The sequence below is a fragment of the Pelophylax lessonae genome, assembly GCF_965119305.1.
Source record: "Pelophylax lessonae genome assembly, chromosome: 3".
Classification (NCBI taxonomy): Eukaryota; Metazoa; Chordata; class Amphibia; order Anura; family Ranidae; genus Pelophylax; species Pelophylax lessonae.
The window spans coordinates 74,510,022-74,531,596 of NC_138770.1; the positions used below are offsets into that span (position 1 = coordinate 74,510,022).

Here is a 21,575-nt window from a genome sequence, read left to right on the forward strand (position 1 = left end):
GCATTTGGTTGTTCAGAGACTGCGGAATATAGTGCCATTTGATCAGAATCTCCCTTTGCAGGGACCTCGTATGGAACTGTGCAAATGGGACAGCCTCAAGAGCGACACCATCAGGCCCAGCACTCGCATGAAAGTCCCAAGGGATTACCATTTGCTGGACAGCAGGAGGCGAATTGCAGCCTGCAGTTTCTGGAGTTTGCCCAGAGGAAGGAGTACTCTGGCTAAGGCCGAGTCCAGAGACAGACCGAGATTCTAGTTTAGTGAAAGGAACCAAGGCAGACTTCTGAAGATTCAGAATCCAGCCGAACTCTCAGGGTCCATATGGTGATCTCCAGGTTTTCCACCAGCCCAGTAGGAGACTGCTTGCAGAAGGTCGTTCAAGTAGCCCAGGACCGCTAGCACCGGGGCGACCCGAGGAGCGGAATTGAGACCAAAGGGTAACGCCAAAAACTGATAATGCCCCTCTCCCACGACAAAGCGGAGCAAGGGCTGGTGACGATCACATATTGGAATGTGAAGTTAGGCGTCCTTGATGTCGATGGAGGCAAGAAAATCCACAATGCAAAAAAGCCACCACTGTGCGAATGGACTCTGAACTTCTGTACCCTCACAAAGCAGTTCAGCGCCTTGAGGTCCAGAATTGGACGCACCTTGCCTTCCTCTCTGGGGACTCTATACAGGTTTGAGTAAAAAACCTCTGAAAATGTTCTGAAGTTGGAACCGGGACCATTTGAAGGGAAAAGGTCTTGCATCGCCCCAAAAAGAGCCTGTAAGCGGACCAGGGACAGGTGCACGTCGGAAGGAAAGAACCTTTCTGAAGGGTAACGAAACTCGATCTTGTAGTCGGACCGCAAGACCTCGCGGACCCACCTGTCTTCTACCAGGGAATTACAAGGGTCCGGGAACCAGCAAGGACGTCCCCCACCCCAGATATGGGTGAGTGTGCACCTTCATGCTGAAAGGGCCTTGTCTGCAGGTCTGGAGAAGCCCGCTCTGGACTTACCAGACCAAGTTCGCTTGGATCCTCCAGAGGAGGCCCCCAAAGGGCTTCGGTCCCGTTGTCAGTCAACCCTGAAGGACAAAAAAAAAAAAAAAAACACACACACACACACACACTTATGAGCCAAAAAGGAGGACCCATGTCTACAAGGATCTTGCCCTTAGTAGCCTGTGGAAGAAAGGTACTCTTTCCCCTTGTAAGACCTTTGATGTCATCCAGGGTAGCACCAAACAGGCAATCTCCTTGGCGGCGCACCCTGCCCCCATCGCGAGCATAGCGCCCTGCCCCCACCCCAGGAAGTGGAAAAGACCACCCACACAGCCCCAGCATAAGTATACCCCCTGGGACTGACCATAGGCGTAGCCAGACTTTGTCTAGTGTCCTACTCCTGTAGGGGGGCAGTATAATCCAATAGTTAAGATCAGGAGCTGTGTTTATCAATAAACAAAAGTGAAAATCATTTTTTGCAAGAAAACTTCTTAGAGAATAAAATGGATGTCGTAATATTTTGTGTGTCACACTTTATTTGCGCAGCGGTCTTTTAAACGCAATTTTGAGAAAAATCACACTAATGAAAAAAAAAAAAAAAAACAGTAAAGTTAGCCAAATTTTTTTTGTATGATGTAAATGTTACGCCCAGTAAATCGATATCCAGTGTGTCTCACTTTAAAATTGCACACATTAATGGAATAGTGCCAAACTTCGGTACTTAATCTTATTTTCACACTTTCCCTTTAATTTTTTACTTATTACTATTACAAGGAATATAAACATTCCTTGCAATAGGAATAGGGAATGACAGGTCTTCTTTACAGAGAGATCTGGGGTCTAAGTCACCACACCTCTCCTCGAAGGAGGAAAGCCTGAGAAAAAAAAAAAAAAAAAAAAAAAAAGTGTTTACATCACTGGCACTGGAAGTGACCGCATGATGTCACTTCTGGCCTCCGAGGGTCATAGAGAATGCCTGGGACCCTCTGGTCCACGACCAGATCTATGGTAAACCACTGCCGACACCGGATTCATTCTCCGGCTCCACAATTGCAACAGAGAAGCACTGCTAAGATCGCTTTTACATGTGAGGAAATTTCCGGCTGAAAACAAAAATGATATCCAGACGATGCCTGTAGCTGCAGGTATTCAGATATCTACACAAAGTCCAGGAGGTGACATGACGTCCAACTAAGAAGTGTTCAAAAGCAAACAATTTAGAGGTGCTTTCGTATGGCATTGGTCAAGTCATCGAATATACGGAGAATTTTTGTACAAATGTTAAATCCAACACCTAGTAATGCACGGCCATCTTTAGATGCACTCGGCTTATCTTTGTTGGAATGAGAAAGGCAGAAATGATTATATAAAAAACTGAACTAAACCCATCTATTTAACGGTTTAAAAAAACCTGTTACATTCTTGGCATGCCAGAAGTGCCATCACATTGCTTGTGATTTCAATCAAACTATCAAATAGCTGGAGTCATAACTGATCACATGAGCAGCATCACGGCATTTACAGATCAGAGACTAAGATGGAAGCTTCCTAGGCTGAAAAGGATAGGGGGGTGTAGTTCCGCTTTAATGTTTAAAAGTAAAGATGCGGCTGCAGAAAATAGGGTCATCTGCATTTTTCCGATCGAGAAAAAGGTGACGATAATAGCGCAGAAAACACATGAGATTTTTCTCTCCTTATGGTGTTTTTCATCGATCATGTGACTCAAAAACAGCATCCCAAACTTAACATGGGTGAATTATTAATGCATTTTTAATGTACAATGGGGGAGGTGTGTTTTTGGTGCAGTTTTTTTAACTGATCAAAAATGCAGCAAGATTTTTAACACCACACTGGTCAGTTGCGTTTTTTTGTGATGTCATACACGGAAGGGATACATTTTTCTTGAGCTTTTCTAGCGCTAAACATGCTGATAAGGCCCAACAAATTCATATTCATTTAAATTATTAAAGGTTTTAGGCTCCCGCTGCTGTCAATCAAATCCAGCGACAAGAGCGGTGGGGCAGGGCCTAGTCCTGCTGTCTGTGTTAAAGCGGAGTTCCACCCAGTAAATGTTTTTTTTAAATAAAAATACCCCTGGGACAGTCAGGGCTAGTGCATTCCACAATGGCTAGCCTCTGATCTGTCCCGGGTTGAACTTACCTGCAAGAAGAAATACTTACCTTGAAAATGTATTCTCCAGCGCTGCCATCTCAGGTGTGGGCAGCTTGAAGCCAGCGCGATCCTCCTATGTGTCCTCTTCGGTCCCACGATGCACTGCACCGGCCCCGCCGTCACTTCCGGGGCCGCAGCGTCATCCCTGCACAGCTTCTGGGCATGCCCAGAAGCTGTTTTGCAAGGTATGACGCGCCTACACCGGAACTGACGTCGGGGCCGGTGCAGGCGCATTGATTCCTGGGAGTGATGACGTTCAGCTCCCAGGAATCATTGCAAAGCGGAAGTGACGGCGCAGGCCACGGCCGAGGAAGTGGATGGTAAGGTAAGTATATTTTCTTCTAAACGAGGTAAGTAAAAAAAAAAAAATTGCGATTATCCATTTATTTTTTAGGTGACCCGGAGCGAGAAGATGGAGGTAAGTATAATTTTAGGGTGGAACTCCACTTTAATGGACGCAGCAGCAGGACTCGGAGCATGCCCGCACAGGTGCCCCCATGGAAGGCGTCGCCGGGGCACACCAGAAGAGGAGGATCAGGGTCGCTCTGTGCAAAACCCTTACACAGAGCAGGTAAGTATAACAGGTTTATTAAAAAAAAATAATAAAAATGTACCTTTACAATCACTGATTCAAATAGATTTTTTTAAAAACCGTAATTTTTGGTTTCAGCCAAGTGCACCCTAAATTTTCGGTACCAAAATTTTAATTTTGGTGCACCTCTATTAAAAAGGCCTTATTGCCGTACATATCTTGGCTGTATGTCATCTATGTAAATGGGCAGCCATTTTTCTCAATGCAAGCTTTGAGTCCTGCTTCGTAGTGCTGAGCAATGGTTGTGATTTGCTGATCACTGCATGTCTTCTAGACAGACACTCCTGCAGTCTCTTCACAAGGGAGCACCTCTCCACCCCCATTCAGGAGAAGAGATGCCATTTACCAATTGCTACATAGCCTACTGGCTCACAAGTGTGAATTTTAATGACAGGTCCACTTATCTTCTAATTGCTGTGAAAGCAGAGAGGCAGCGTGAAGAGCGGTGTGCTTGTCAGTCTCAGGAGGGATTACAACAGCGGGGTGAGAGGAACGCTCTAATAATGCTTCCTTGTATTCCCAGCCTGAGCCTCTTCCACTGCCCCCTGCTGCTCTAATGACTTAACTCCTCTTCATAGCGAGCACTAGAAAGCTTGAATACGCAGCATCCAGTGATCTGATTGGCTGCCTCCAGGGATGAATCACCCGATGGAAGACAGCCAGAACTCATGGAATTCTCCACTCAATGAATCATTTCATCTAACAAAGCTATCTAAACAATTACCAGCAGAATTTTTCTACTCGTGTCCAGGGATGTAGCAGGGAAAGCCAAAAGAATAGACGTCGTCAGGAAAAACTTCAAGAACAGCTCTGGGGTAACGTATTAAAGGCACAGCTATAGAAAACATCAAAGAGTCGTCTGACTGGCCAAACCTTTGTTACTTTGCTCAGCCACTCTTATTGTATCATGCTATAGGGGCATACACACCAATCAGTCAAAGCGTTATGACCACAGACCAGTAAAGTGAATAACATTGATTTTTTTGTTCTATTGGCATCTGAAAGTTGATGGATATATTACACAGCAAGTGAACATGTTGTCCCTAATGTTGATTTGTTGAAAGCAGAAAAAAATGACCACGGCAATTTGTTGTGTATGGGGATATGTGGCCACAGACTAGTCAGGGTGCCCATGCGGACTGGTGTCCTCAGCCAAAGCCTCCTACATTGGGCATGTGAGTACAAGACCTGGACCACAAAGCAATGGAAGAAGGTGGCCTGATCTGATGAATCACATTTTCTTATATGATGTTGATGACCGTGTGCGTCTTACCCGGGGAAAGGATTGCATCAGGATAAAATATGGGAAGAAGATAAGCCGGTGGAGGCAGTGGAAGGCTTTGGTCAATGTTCTGCTGGGAAACCTTGGGTCCTGCCATTCATATGGATGTTACTTGACATGTACCGGCCTACCTAAACATTTTGGATACCAAGTACACCACTTCCTGGAAACTGTATTCCCTGATGGCAGTGGCCTCTTTCTGTGATCTTTGGAGGAGTGTGTCGTCCGAGACCCTATCAGTCAGGGACGGAGCAGAGCAACAGAAAAGGAGCTCAGAGCACAGCCAGCCACAGCTCAGAACATCTAGTGTATCATTTTGATATACTAGGAACAGTAAAAGCACATCCATCGATCGAGAGATTGGTTTCAGACCAGGATTTCGCTTCTTGGTTGGATTAAAGCGGAGTCCCGGCCTCAAATACCTTTAACTAAAAATACCCCTATAATACGAATCCATTGCCCTCAACAGAACCGCTATTCTCATACTTACGTGTACAGTATTGGATTTTAGTCAAAATCTTACTTTTAAAAACGCTGTCTGAGCGCAGCCATCTTCGATGTGGGCATCTGAAGCGGCAGTGTAATCTGTGTGTCCTTCTTCCTGATTCCAGGGAGTGTTCTGGGAGTTCTTCCTGATTCCAGCCTCCTAGGAGTGATGACAAACAGCTCCCAGGATGCAATGCAAAGGCGGAAGTGATGTTGGTGGCTGTGGCCAGAGGGGGGAGAAGGAGGAAGTACAATCAAAAATGCCCTAAAAATAAGGTAAGGGACCCCCCAAAAAAAATTAAAATGCCCAATTGTTGATCAGCATAGCGAGCCCTCCAGGAATCACTAAAGTTGCAAAATAGGCCGGAACTCCGCTTTAAGTGCAAGGCTTGTTTTTTACATGTCATTTGGTGAGTGCAATTGTACGATGGAGGGAGAACACACCGTGGATATTGCCTTTTCACTTGGTGTTTTAGTAGTCACTGCATTTTTCTTTTCAAGTCTGGTGAGTGTCCAGACGCTTCATACACATCACGGATTAACTTATTTTACTTTTTGGATTGAGAACCACCCTATTCCCAATTTTTCATGTTAACTGTTGGTTTATCTATTGTCACTAGCATATTTTGTTTTTCATTCACGTTATATGTACACTCATTAGCGCTGCACCCATTTCTCATAGGTTAATGCGCTCTGCCACACTGCAACAATGGTTCAGGAATGGATTGAGGAACAAAATGAGTTTGACGTGTTGACTTGGCCTTCATATTCTCCAGATCTCAATCCAATTGAGCATCTGGTGGATGTGGTGGAAAAACAAGCCCGATCCATGGAGACCCCCCCCCCCACCTCACAGGACTTAAAGGATCTGCTATTGATGGCTTTGTGCCAGATACCACAGCATACCTTCAGAGGTCTGGTGGTGTCCATGCCTCAATGGGTCAGGGCTGTTTTGGCAGCAAAAAAGAGATATCCAACCAATATTAGATGGATAGTTAAAGTTATGGCTGACCGATAATAGGGTAACTTCCCTACAGCTCCCAGATGTAGTCCACTATGAATAGCTTTGGAACAAATTGATAGAGAAAAGTCGCAGCACTATTTGCACTTTGATTTTTCAATTTATACAATGTCTGCAGAATGGAGACACATTGTGATTGTGGATAGAGGTGGGTTCTTTAAGACATTGGCTGTCATTTCTGCTTTTGTAATATCTATGGAAGGAAATTCACCACATTAACTTTTAGTTTCATATACATTGCAAACATTCAGGTTTGCATATTTATATTTCCCGTACCTGCAGGACCTGCTAGGAAACCTACCTACTCAAGTGAGCTGTCCCTTAAAGAGTCCCTCACACATCTCTGACCTGCTCCAAGATCCTGCATGTACTCTCCCATTAACAAGTCTCTACCTTACCTCTGACCTGCTCTGAGATCCTACATTTACTCTCCATTAACAAATACTTACCTCACCTCTGACTGTTCGGAGACCATCCATTAACAAGTTCCTACCTTACCTCTGACCTGCTCTGAAATCATCCATGTATCCTCGAACAGTTAAAATTCCTTTTTTTCCCCCTTTAAAACAACAAGCATGTTATACTTGCATGCTCTGTGTAATGGTTTTGCACAGAGCAGCCCTGATTCTGTTCTGGGGTCCCCTGTCAGCACTCTAGGCCCCTCTTTGACAAGTGCCCCCATATGAACCAGATTGTGTTTACATTGTAATCAGCTGGGACTGGACACAGCTGATCACACAGTGAAAGGCTGCTGTGTTTGGCCCTTTACCCTGATCTGTGATTAGCTGTGTCCAAGTGACACAGCTATCACAGAGTGCGCAATCATGGGAGGACGTCATCACGCCCTCCCAGAACTGGCCGGGCCATGCTGTAGCCGTCATTTGGATATAGTGCGGTTGTGGCAAGTGGTTAGGGTAAAAAAAAAAAAAAAAACTAAAATGGTTGTAAGGGCTGAAGGATTTTACCTTCTTGCACTCTAGGCTTTCATTTTTTAAAATTAGGATGGGGTGAGGAAGGGTTAAAAACAAACAGTCAGGTTTTTACTGCCATCAGCGTCTATAGTGTGGAAGTGCCAAGCCGTGGCTCTGTGTGCCTATGGATGTATAAAACGGGGCTTAGGAACGAGCATGCACTGATGCCATCATAGCAAGCGGCTTGCTATTGGGGGGGCACTAGTCAAGGGGGAGGGAGCCAGAAGTGCCAGCTTGGGACCTGAGAGGAGGATCAGTGCTGCTCTGTGAAAAACCATTACACAGAGCAGGCAAGTATAACATGTTTGTTTGTTTGTTTATTTAAAAAAAAATAATAATAATAATAATAATAATAATCTATGCCTTTAATATCACTTAAAGTCTTTACAACCATTTTAATGAGTCCCATCCTTACCTACAGTCTGCTCTGATATCCTCCATGTACTCTCCCAGTGAACAGCCCAATAAAACATTTCCACCCTTTGGGCCTGCTCTGAGGTTCTTTGCGTCCTCTCCATTACCGAGTCCCTTCCTTACCTCTGACCTGCTCAGAGTTCCTCCATGTGGTCAACATTACTGAGCCCTTCCTTACCTCTGATCTGCTCCAATGTCCTCCATGTGCTCTCCATTAACCACTTGCCGACTGCCTAACGCCGATCTACGTCGGCAGTCAGCCCCTCACAGGCAAAGTGACGTAGGTCTACGTCGCTCGCTTGTGAGGGTCTAGGGAGCGAGCGCGCGCCCCCGGAGGCGCGCTCCCGCTCCCGCGTGGTCACGGACCCCCCCGCGCGTGTGACCAGCGGACCCGATGTCCGCCGGTCACTCGGCGATCGGCGGGGGAGAGGGAGAATGTCAGGCAGCTTGTGTAAACAAGCTGCCTGTCATTCTCCTCGCTGTAAAGACACTGATAAAACGGATCTAGTATGTAGATCCGTTGATCAGTGTCCTTACAGCTAGAGCCACAGCCAATCACAGTAGAAAGCACGCCCCTAGGGACACACACAGCCCCTCCCTTCCAAATAAAGTTAACCCCTTCACAACCAGTGTATTTTTACAGTAACAGTGCATATGTATAGCACTGATTACTGTAGAAATGTCACTGGTAACCCCAAAAGTGTCACAAATGTCAGTCAAGGGTCCGATCTGTCCGCCCCAATGTCGCAGTACCGCAAAAAAAAAAAAATCGCAGATCGCCGCCATTACGCGTTAAAAAAAAAACAACATAAATGACAAAAATCTTTCCCTTTGTTAGTAAACGCGATAACTTTTGCGCAAACCAATCAAAATAGGCTTTTTGCGATTTTTTTTTACCAAACATAGGTAGCATAAAACAAATTGGCCGAAAATTTTAAAAAATTTTGATTTTTACTTTTTTTTTGGGGGGAATTTCATATAAAAAAATGTGAAAAATATTGTTATTTTTGCAAAATTGACGCTCTTTTTTTGTTTATAGCGTGTGATCAAAAAATCGCACAGGTGATCAAATACCACCAAAAGAAAGCTCTGTTTGTGGGAAAAAAAGGACGTCAAATTTGTTTAGGTACAGCGTCGCACGACCGCGCAATTGTCCGTTAAAGTCACGCAGTGCCGAATCGCAAAATACCCCCTGGTCAGGAAGGGGGTAAAATCTTCCGGGGCTTAAGTGGTTAACGAGTGCCATCCTTATCTCGGACCTGCTTCAATGTCCTCCATGTGCTCTCCATTAACGAGTCCCTTCCTGATCTCAGACCTGCTCTGTGATCCTCCATGTGCTCTCCAATAAAGAGATCCTCTCTCTCACCTCTAGCCTGCTCTGAGGTCCTCCATGTGGTCTTCATTACAGAGTCCTTGCCTTACCTCTGCTGACCTGCTCTAAGGTCCTCCATGTGCTCTCCATTAACGAGTGCCTTCCTTATCTCGGACCTGCTCTTAGGTCCTCCATGTGCTCTCCAATAACGAGATCCTTTCTCACCTCTAGTCTGCTCTGAGGTCCTCCATAAACTCCACAGTGAACTCCTCCCTTTGGGCCTGCTGAGGTCCTCCATGTGCTCTCCCTCTCTTACCTCCAATCTGCTCCAAGGGCTTTATCACACTCTGCCAGTGAGCTGCCCATTACAGAGAATCTTTCCTTCCTCAGATAAGCATAAAGTATATCCAAGCCAAATTTTATTGCTACCATTTTTTAGATTAGGATGGAGTGTGGAACAGTTAGAAACTCTGTCAGGTTCTTACTACCATCAGTGTCCCTAGTGTGGAAACACTAATTGTCCTATTGATCTTTGCCCACAGGGCTTAAAGTGGGGGAAAATCCTAACATGATATCCTATTGGAGAGGAAACCCTCCAACAGGCACACTTGTCTAAGCAGATTTCTTTTTACTTTCTGCACACATTTCAAAACAGAAAATGAAGGGAAATCTTCACAATGGACAAAAAGCCCGTAAATCACAATGATGCGCAGAGAGTCACTGCAGAGAAGCACAGAGGCCACACAATTCAGATCGCAATCACATCCCCTGGAAGCATGCAACCAGCTAAGCCAGAACACCCAATCTGCAGACTTGCTCCCATTCTACTGCTCAAAGCATGGCAGCCAGTAAACTAGCATTACCAAAAGACAGGAGCAGCACAGGTTCTCTTTAAAGTCAGACGATGTTTGAGAATGAGTATGTCAGTCTCCCGCTTCCAGCTCTATAAATGCGGCATATTACCAGCAAGCCATGACTCCAGGCTCCCCGTGTGCACACAATGTGCTCTGCTATCAGAGGCACTCCCTGTGTGACTCATGTAGTCCAGCATGCCTGACAAGTGCCTTGTGCAACCTCGAGTGGAAAAATGCTTCTAATCCTGAAATTCAGACTCCTCACAGACTGGAGGCCGCTACAACCAAAGGGGAATCAGAGCAGACACGTCCTCAATCGCCTTTACCACACTGAGTCACTCTGCTGGGCTGCCATGCTCCAGATTTAAAGCAGCGCTCCAGAAATACATTCTTACTTGCTTCCGTCTTGCAAATGCTGAGTTAGGCCTGTGTTCCTCAAGCTGGCTACCCAAAGAACACCAACAGGTCGTGCATTACCGTCCTTCAGGCTCCCCCATGCTGATTAGTCACACTTTAAAAATAGGTTTATCATTCAGCCTGTGAATGTGTGGAAACTTGACCTGTCGGCTTGCAAGACACAGAGATGGGCCATTACAGTGCGTTCATTCTACTCCAAGGGCAATTTAAATTTTTTTTTTTATTATTGTAGGAACTTAAATAGTGCTATCAATTTAAGCAGCACTTTACATATAGTTTGTACATTTACATCAGTCCTTGCCCTCAAGAGGCTTACAGTCTAGGGTCCCTAACGCACATTCATACATAAACATACTAGGAACAATTTAGACCGAAGCAAATTAACCGACCAGCATGTCTTTGGCGTGTGGAAGGAAACCGGAGTACCTGGAGGAAACCCACGCAGACACAAGGAAAACGTGCAAACTCCAGGCAGGTAGTGCCATGGCTGGGATTTGAACTGACGACCCTAGTGCTGCCATGTGGAAGTACTAACCACTTAGCCACTATGCTGCCTGTGCTGAATTCACAATGCAATGCACAACAGCCAAAGCAATTCACCAGTTGGCCACTCGGCATTGCTGGCTGCGATACGGGGCAGTGTGGTGCTCAATTCAGCCCATTAAACAGCTGTCCATTTTTTTGTCCTTTTATAATAAACTTTATGTTGAGTGTACAAAACACTTCATTCACTGCAACTTAGGGCACTGTGCTGCGCTTCCTTCTATTGTAGTGCAATTAGGCAGGGTGCACTGCGATAAGATTCAGCATGTCTGCATTTTAGCACAGCACTAGCCTGCATTGCAGTGTGACTGGGACACATAGGAAACAATTGTTTCCTGTGGTGACAGGCGTTCTACAATGAGGTAAAATGTCTATCAAACCACATAGTGTGAAATAGCCCTAAATCGCAATTAGAACTTCCTAAGACCCGTCAAGGATGGCTCAATCTTCTCTAGGCAAGCCTGAGATTACTGGGCGGCTTCTATGCAAGAAACAATTTCCAAACTGCTGTAAAACCTCCCTGGAAAAGGGCTCTACGATGCCCCCCCCACATGGAAAGCTATCTCCCCGCTCATTGCTTTCAGGGAGATTCTCCCCATGACCACCTGGATCAGCCTCTTCTCAGAGGAGTGTTGTAATATAGATCACACCCTCCATATCTATTCTGATAAGTATTAGTCCTGGTTCACACTGACGCAATGTGGGAAACCCTGCAATTCAGTGCCTGTTCCCGCATCGCACCTGAATCACACAGATCTGCGAACCAATGGGAGTGTACATGTAAAGTGAATAACTTCCCCGCAGTGTGAACAGTGAAATGGTGCAGGAATTGGATTGCATAGGTGTGAACACCCATTCGTTGCGATTCCCGTGTGGACCAAAAAAAAAGGGGTCCTGCACCATTTTGGTGTGAATGCGATGCAATTTCAGCCATAGAACTTGTATCGCTGTAATCCCATGGGATCTGTGCAGCAATACGGTGCGAATCACATGCAATGTCTGACATCACACTAGTGTGAACCAGCCCTATAACAAATGAAACATGTGTGGCCAGTTCACACCTATGAGCATTCTCCAACACCCATCTATACCCACCATTGACACATCCTAACATGTGCTTTCTGCGTATGCTTTAGAGTAGTACCAAAAGGCAAAATCTCATTATGGATGGAGCTACCAAGGATTATAGCCCCCCCTCTTAGTTTAATTGCCATGCGAGTCCCCATTGGGGAGATTTCCCATCACTTCCTGTCCCATTGTCAAAACAGGAAGTGGGGAAATTCCTAGCGTCCCTACTGGCATTCCCCTCTATTACAGTCTCAGTAAAAACCCAAAACTTGGGAATTTTTAACTTTCCTGCTCAGTGATATCGGACAGAGGGTGAATTCCGCTATCGGGGACACAGCCAGCCTATAAAACCTGACAGGGGAACCGATCCCTCTCCACTATCCACAAAAGGAGAAACAAATTTGCCATTAGTTACACTTTAAAGTGATTGTAAAGCTTTGTTTTTTAAATAAAAAAAAATGTCATGCTTACCTGCTGTGTGTAATGGTTTTGCACAGAGCAGCCCAGATCTTCCTTTTGTCGGGTCCCCCGCCAGCACTCCTGGATCCTCAAGTAAGTGCCTCTATAGAAAGCCACTGGCGGCACTTGTGTGCGCTCAATCCCACCCACTGCTATCAATCGGCCCTGTGGAGAGGAAGGGAGCCACTGCTCCTAATGCACAGCGCTGGTTCGAAATCAGGTTAAGGTAAATTTCAGGGGGTGGGGGAGTGCATCATCCAGCACAGGTGTTTTTAATTGCCCTAATGCACAGGTGCAAACTGTGGCCCTCCAACTGTTTCCAAACTACCCCCATGAGGCATTGCACGACAGTTACAAGCAAGGACTCCCAAAGGCAGAGGCATGATGGGACTTGTAGTTATGTAACATCTGTAGGGCCACAGTTTGACACCCCTGCCTTAATGCATAAGGGTATAAAAACCTTCAGGCTTTAGAATCACTTTAAAGAGGGATTTTAGTCCCCTATTTTAGTGACTCCGTCCATTCCCTCTGGTGCTGCCATTATTGAGTGTGCACACATAGGAGATTTGCCATGCAAGTGCAAAAACAGAAAAGTTTTGCATCCTCCATAGTAGCCACATGGAAACTCGCAGGTGTGCAGACGTGGCACAGTGCTCAGTGGGACCCAATCCCTCGTGGTGCAGGGGACATTAATCTAAATTTCTCACTTAGCCAAGAAATGAGCAAAGTACACAAAAAAATCTCTTAAAATGATATCCAATTATGCAAGGAAGGAAGGAGGAGGCAGGGCAATATGAGACTCACTAGACAAGCCATAGATTTTGTGATCCCTTCAACCAACAGTAAGGCTTCATGTATACGGGACATTTGAAAACCTCCCCTGAACGCTGGAACTTGACAGCTAGCAACTGACTGTTAAAAACATCTATTATGCCATGTTTACATGCTGCGTTCATGCGCATTTTACCGGCGTTTACGTTTAGAAGCGATTTTACTTTGTAAAATGGTCAGAAATGTATCCCTATTAAAAACACCTATAAACAAAATGCTTATAAAACACAAGTTACCACGTTTAGATGCGTTTGCACGCTGTTACAAGCATTTGGCGTTTTAAATGCCAATAAACGTCCGCCCTGAATGCAATTTTTTGCATTGAAAAAAAATGCCACTAAAATGTCTCAGTGTACATAGACAGATAAGAGAACATAGAGGAGAGTTCAGGGGGTGCTGAAAAAAATGTCCAACTGCTCCTAAACGTCCGTTTATCAGCAGCAGTGTACATGAGGCCTTAGTGTTTGAGGAATCCCTCCTGCAGTGCTATTGCGTTCTGCCGGTGGGGAGCCTTTCCAGCCAGCAGAAGAAATGGATTTTTGTAAAATCTTACCGTAAAATCCTTTTCTCTTAGCTCATTGACAGACGTAGTCCTCGGTGATACACCACCTTCGGGTTATGTTGCCTCCACAGGAGCAGGACTAGACAGGAAATTAAAAAGCTCTGGCCACACCCTAGGGGCAGTCCCAGAGGGTATATCCTCTCTCTCTCTGCCTCAGCAAATCAGTTATGTGAAAAAGCAGTCTTTAGAGATTTAACCCAACCCAACTCAAAAAAACAGAGGGGCGGGGACTACGTCTGTCAATGAGCTAAGAGAAAAGGATTTTACGGTAAGATTTTACAAAAATCCATTTTTCTCTAGCGCTCATTGACAGACGTAGTCCTCGGTGATACACCACCTTCGGGACGTCCCAGAGCAGTATCACAACTGAGGGGTGGGAAAATGAAATCAAATCCCAATCTAGAAGGCCCAACCGGTGCCAACTAGAAGTTTACAATGCTCATCCTTAATGATGAGACTCAAAAGAGAAAAAATTTTTCTTTTTTTTTTTTTTTTTTTTTTCAAACAGAAAAAACCCTCGAGGTAGACCACCGGTCTCCTCAAATTGCGGCCTGCAAAACCTTGCGGCCAAATGAGGCATCCGCCGATGCCGTCACATCAATTTTATAGAATTTTGTAAAGGTATGTACCGACGACCAAGTGGCCGCCTTACATACCTGGACCACTGACGCCTGATGGCGAAAGGCCCAGGAAGTACTGAGCGCTCGAGTGGAGTGCGCCCTAACAGGGAACGGAGGACTCTGACCCTTAATAGAATAAGCCTGTACCACCGTTTGTCTAATCCATTTGGCAATGGTCGCGGCAGATGCAGGCAAACCCTTTCTGGGGCCATCCGTGATCACAAAAAGTGAATCCGTCTTACGGAATGATTCCGTAGCTTTCAGGTATACCCTGATTGCCCGAACCACATCTAAGGAATGCAACGCATGTTCCCGATGATGCTTGGGCTGAGGACACAAGGAAGGTAGTACAATATCTTCATTCAGATGAAAATCTGAAACCACCTTAGGAAGAAAAGATGGCTTAGGATGAAGTACTACCTTATCCCTATGAATCACTAGGTATGGGGACTGGCATGATAATGCAGCCAGTTCTGACACCCTGCGAGCAGAAGTAATAGCCACCAAGAAGGCCACCTTCTGGGATAAAGTAAGCAAGGGAATCTCCCTGATGTTTTCAAAAGGAGGTTTCTGTAGAACCGACAAAACCAAATTAAGATCCCAGGGCGGTAAGGGCGCGCGGACTGGAGGAGCCAGGTGCCGCACCCCCTGGATGAAATTCCGCACCAAGGATTTGGTAGCTAACGGCTTCTGAAAGAAGATTGCTAATGCTGAAACTTGACCCTTGATGGTGCTCAAGGCTAGCTTCTGCTCAACCCCTTGTTGCAAAAAGGCCAATATTCGAGACACCGAATAGGTACGTGGAGGAAATCCTAAAGATTCGCACCACGCAATATAAGTCTTCCATGTGTGATAATAGACTTTGCTGGAAGTCGCTTTCCTTGCTTTAATAAGGGTAGGAATGACTGAAGTAGACAAACCTCTGTCCTTCAGTACTTGGGTCTCAATGGCCAGGCCATTAAAACCAGCGACTGTAAAGCACGAAGGTAACTTGGTCCTTGAGACCACAGACACTCCCTGAGACGAAGTTCCCACGGAACGTCTGCGACTAGCATGTCCAAGTCGGCCAGGCCGGCTTGAGGAGGCCAGCCTAGAATTTCTAGGACCACTGGCGCTGATTGGATCTGAACCAGGCGTCCCTAGAGCTATCTGGCCCCGACCATCCGAGAAAGTCTGGTCGTTTTCTGTTTCCACACATTTATCAGATACCTGATAGTTATCAGGAAGGGTGATCTTTTCTGGTTGAACCTCAGGGACCGAAGTCACCCGACTAGAGGCTACTTGGCCTATCTGGTCAACCAGATCCGATTCCTGTGAGGTATCGGGACTAATCTTAGGAAAGGGTAAAGGAAAAGATCTATTCAGGGAACGGTAACTACCGCTTCCTGTGGTACTTAAATGTTGGAAGGGAAGAATCGCACCGGTAGTAGTGGTTGATGCTCGATCTAATGTCCTGAATACCGGTGAAAACGTCCCCCCACCCTGAAACCGGGTGGGGGCGCACCTTCAGGCTGTGTACTCCTTTGCTTCGGGTTTGGCTGGGTTGGTCCTCTGCTTGTCCGACCAGCCCTTCTTTAATCCTCCTGGAGGAGTCTTGCCTTTCCCGCTAGTACCAGCCGGGCGCCCTTTATGGGCGGTAAAGAAAGGTCCTTGCTTGTTGCGAGGTCCCTTAGCTTTTGCAGCCTGTGGCAAGAAAGTGCTCTTGCCCCCAGTGGCATCCTTAATGATTTCATCTAGGTTGGCCCCAAATAGACGATTCCCCTGAAAAGGGAGATTGGTCAAGGTCTTTTTGGAACCTAGGTCAGCTGACCAGCATTTTAACCACAGCACACGTCTGAGGATCACTGCTAACTTAGATGCATGCCCTAATAAGGGAGTTGTGTCCAAGGCTGCGTCACAGATAAACCGTAGCCCTTGTATGATCTGTTCCATCAAATCAGATGTCTCCTGGGGAATATCTTTTCCCCTAAGATCTTGGCGTACCATTTTCGCCCATTCCGTAAGTGTCTGGGAAACTAGACCAATAACAATTACTGGTCTAAATGCTGACCCTATCAGAGAAAAGATAGTGCGGGACTCTGCTTCTATCTTTCGATCCACCGGATCCTTAAAGGACGAAGTGTCCTCCACTGGAATAACCGTGGCTTTATTCAGCCTGGAAATAGGCGGATCCACGACTGGTGGTACCGTCCCATTTCTTAATGATGGATTCCTCAAACGGATAGCGTCTAGCAATACGCTTGGAAATAGTAAAGGTACGTTTAGAATGCTCCCATTCTCCTTTAATCTGATTACCAAAACATTTAGGTACAGGAAAAGCCTTCGCCATCTTGATGGGCTTATTAGTACCAAAAGGCATCTCTGTTTCAGTTGCCTCTGCCGGTAAAGCCTCAAGTTTTAAGGTTTCTTGCACTGCCACAACTAGTGCGTCCACCAATGCTTCTTCCTGAATTATAGCAGGAGAAGAAGCGTCCTCCTCACTGTCTGTGGGGGCTTTACCTGGGATAACAGCCCTTGCAGAGGAACCTGCAACTGCCGTGACCATCTCTGAATCTGAGTCAGAGGTGTCAGATGGTATAGGGGTAGGCGGGGGTCGCTTCCTTGACCCCCGTCCCTGACAGGCCGCCTCCACCCGAGCCACCATAGACTCCAAAATTGCTGTAAATGACTCTATACTCTGTGCACCGGCGGGTCCCGAGGCCCCCTCGAGGGAAACAGGTGGGGGAATATGTGTGGCAGGGTCCATGATAACTCTAGTTACTTCCTGGATAATATAATTCAAAGGAAAAAAACATTTTTTTTTTTTTTTTTCTGACCCCCAGCGCCACAAAAAGCCCCTTAGTGTTACCTGCTAGGGATCCCTATCGATCGAGAGAGAGAGAGATAGACCCCCAGGCTCACCACTTGATGCTCAGAGTTAAACTGCAACAGCTTACAGCGCTGTCTTGACAAACAGGAAGTCTTTTGGCTGGCTGCCCAGGAAGAAGGGAGGCGGCTCCGCCCCTCTGCACGCCTTCCGGCGCCTCCCCCAAGCTCCACGAGGTGTAGGATCACCTCAAACATGGCCGCCCCCATGCTGGAGACACGAGGCTACGCCAAAATGGCGGCTCGTGCGATCCAGCAAAAAAAATGGCGGCGGCCTGTACTGACTAGCGGTGTGCTGCAGGGCACACAACACTCTCTCTGCATGGGGATATGGCGTGGTTGGCGGTACCGGCCCTGGCGGACCGCATGGCCGTTCGGGAGGCCTGCTAATAGCTGGAGATCTGATTTGGAAGGCAGTCTACATGTCCGTGGCTTCTGACTGGTAGGTAGCTTATACTTAACCCATAAGATTCCCAGAATGCCACAGATTACATCTTTAAAACATGTATACAATAGATTGTTAGCTCCCAAACCAAGCCTCCTGGCTTTTTGCACACATAAAATCACACTCAAAGTAGGAGGATTTGTGACATGTTATAGGATAGAAAGAACTCTTTCTTACCATACAGAGAGGGGCCCGCGTCCACCACAAAACCCGTCAGGGAAAAAGGGGGAACATACTACTCACCATACCGGAACCAGGCGGGCACCAACTCCTGACAGTACCCCTCTCCACCGGGGCGGGAGGGCTGTCGACCGATACGGACGCCGTGACTCATGGTCTTTGGCGTTTCAGCGAGACGTTTAACTCGCGGGTTCAGTCCTTTTAATGGGACTTTGTCGCGGCCGACCCAGCGCGGAGCTATGGCCTGCACGCGCTCGTAGGCTGAACTGGGGTGACCACCGGATCTCAACATCCAGCCCGTCGCCCAGTTCAGCTTTCTTGCTTGAAGATCTCACAGGAACACTGGAGAAAAAAAGCTGTCTAAAAATCCTTTTAGAAAAAAATTCTTGCCAGGACCTAAGATCCCAGCAAGGTATCTAGGTCCTTACTCCTAACTAGACAGAAAATAACTGATTTGCTGAGGCAGAGAGAGAGAGAGGATATACCCTCTGGGACTGCCCCTAGGGTGTGGCCAGAGCTTTTTAATTTCCTGTCTAGTCCTGCTCCTGTGGAGGCAACATAACCCGAAGGTGGTGTATCACCGAGGACTACGTCTGTCAATGAGCGCTAGAGAAATAAAGATTACTGCTAGCGGATTTAGCAAAAAAAATACACCAGGCTGCTTGTACTGAAGTTGATCGATGGATCGACTTCAGTTCGACCAGCCAGCCCACACATGGATCGAATCACGGACGCAACCTGCTAAACAGACTGATAATCGATCCATCTTCGGCCGGCTTTAGTTTACAGTGAAGGTCTGCTTTAAAGTGTATGTACTGTATAGACAAAACATGAAAACAGGTGATTTCTTTCTGTATTTATCACAAGGGAAATTTCCCTTCACTTCCAGTCCTAGAGAAAAACAAAAAACGGAAGTTACAGGAAATCTAAAAAGTGAGGGGAATCCCCCTTTTACACGACTGACCCTGGAACAGGTGTACCCATGAGAAGATGTATCCCCATTTCTTACTCCGACAACTTTAACCACTTGTCTACTGGGCATTTTTACCCCCTTCCTGCCAAGGCCAATTTACAGCTTTTAGCATTGTTGCACTTTTGAATGACAATTGCGTGGTCATGCAACACTGCACCCAAATAACATTTTTATAATTTTTTTTCACACAAATAGAGCTTTCTTTTGGTGGTATTTAATCACCTCTGTCTTATGTTTTGCTAAACAAAGACAGAAAATTCCTACAACGTTGGGAGCATAAAATTGTCTTGTATGCTAATGCCTTAAGAGTTCACTTCACTGGAACTAAGAGGCCAAGTCCAACCCCTGAAAAACAACCCCACACCATAAACCCCCCTCCACCAAATGATTTGGACCAGTACACAAAGCAAAGACCATACAGACATGGATGAGCGAGTTTGGGGTGAAGGAACTTGATTGGCCTGCTGAGTCCTGACCCCAACCAGATAGAACACATTTGGCATGAATAAGACTGAGCCGGGCCTTCTCGTGCAACATCAGTGCCTGACCTACCTAATGCGCTTCTGGAAGAATGGTCAAACATTCCCATAGACACACTCCTAAACCTTGTGGACAGCCTTCCCAGAAGAGTAGAAGCTGAAAAGGGTGGGCCAACTCAATATTGAACCTTACAGACTAAGACTGGGAAGCCAGTAAATTTCATGTGAGTGTAAAGGCCGGTGTCCCAATACTTTTGGTAATATAGTGTATATGGGGGCAGCCACATTTCCCAATTACATCTAAATACCATGCTTCCTTCTTAATACCCCAAAATTTGGGCCAAACTTGGAACCATCCCATTTGTTTTCTCCCCCAACGTTCCCATTAAAACCTCCCTAAGCCCCCCAGTACTGTTGGTTTTCTGCAGACATTTCCACATACTCAGCTGAGACATCACCTTCCCAATACCTTCTTAGGAAGCACTGCTTGATTTATTGGGATGGTTATTGGCGGGATGTTATGGGATTTCATCCTTTCGCCCAGTTTTTAACCTACTGATCCATGGATGAATTGCTGCTGCCATTGACCCTGCTGAGGAGTCAGAGATAATTAAATAGCCTACAGGACCCTAACTATGTGTGTGATAGCCGGGCCCCACAGCAAAACCATTACGGGACCCCTCAAATCTCTACAGTGCGTGTAAAGCCAAGCGTCCCAATACAACAGTGTAGATACTGGATGTCCTCCAGCCAGGAAATGAGTCAGGCTCTGACCGGTGACATCTTCTGTGGCCAGACCAGTGTGTGCTGTTAAATCAGCATAAGCAATTTCAGTACAGGAGAGAGGCCTCTACAACTGTGAAAACCTAAAGTCTGGAGTTTAGCTTTAAACAAAAGCACAAACAACCTTATCCTTGCGTAAACTACCAATCCCATCAGCCACAATGTTATGGAGATGAATAAAGGAAGACATGTATGTAGGAAAGCCACTTATCAGCTGTGCCGGAGCAGACACTCACCTCATCAATATTTCTGAGCCACTTGCTGATGTTCTCAAAGCTTTTGGCATTTGTGATATCGTAGACTAACATTATTCCCATAGCTCCTCTGTAGTAAGAGGTGGTAATGGTGTGGAATCGCTCCTGACCGGCTGTGTCCCTGGAAGAGAAAAAGAAGAGTAAGAAATCATTCTATGCATGCAGATTTAAAAAAAAAAAACACTTCAGTGTCCAGCTCCCCTGCATCCTCTAAAACGTACCTGAGCCCGATCCAGTGATGGGCAGGAGAGCAGCTGCTCTCTCCGGTCTTTCTTTCCTAATTGGCTGAGACACTTAATCACAACCAGTGGAGAGTGCAGGGGGAAAGAAATACTGAGCCACGCTTGGTCTATGGGAGCGAGCACGCACGAGTGCCCCCAGAGCATGCAGCTTGCTATAGGGGCACTCGGCAAGGGGGAGGGGGCGCTCTGTGCAAAACCATTACACAGAGCAGGTAAGCATGATGTGTTTATTTTAAAGAAAACAAAAAAAAGACCATTTAGAACCACAATACGATTCCTTCAAGTAAGATAATTATATTCAAAAAGTCCTTTACTTTTAACTGAGACCCCACAAGATGATCAGTTGCTGCCAATTAAGCAAGGAAGGGGGTGTGAAAGTCCGATGTCACACGCTGAATGCAGAATGCCTTGTGTGCACAGCGTCCTGTAGGTCCCACTAGTTAAGGCCATGCTAGAATGGGTCTGCTTCAATGCTTAGTAGGGATGTGTTCATACACAAGTCTGAACTTGCCCAAGCTATCCCACCAGGAAAATGTCAATGTGAACAACCAATCCTAGGTGGTGGAGGCATGCTCACCCTGCAAAAGCAGCAGGGGCATGTATACATACATCCGCCACCAATAATTGGCTGGCCACTTTGACAGCTTCCTGGTTGGATAACTCCATCTGAACCTGCCTGCTTAGCATGGTCAGGAAGCACATCCTACTAATGGGGACTGGCAGGATCACCAGATATTTAAAGTAGGACTAAACTTCCTCAAA

The 21,575-nt window shown here is 46.2% G+C and overlaps 1 protein-coding gene across 3 annotated transcripts in view; it reads right to left on the minus strand.

Moving 5' to 3' along the window:
- The window catches only part of RAB10 (RAB10, member RAS oncogene family), a 141,581-nt gene that overhangs the window by 21,434 nt on the left and 98,572 nt on the right, over positions 1–21,575 (minus strand). For all 3 annotated transcript variants that reach the window (XM_082251149.1, XM_082251150.1, XM_082251151.1), the window contains exon 3: positions 20,554–20,692. In XM_082251149.1, the coding sequence (XP_082107275.1) occupies positions 20,554–20,692 (139 nt within the window). The remainder of the gene's footprint in view (positions 1–20,553; positions 20,693–21,575) is intronic.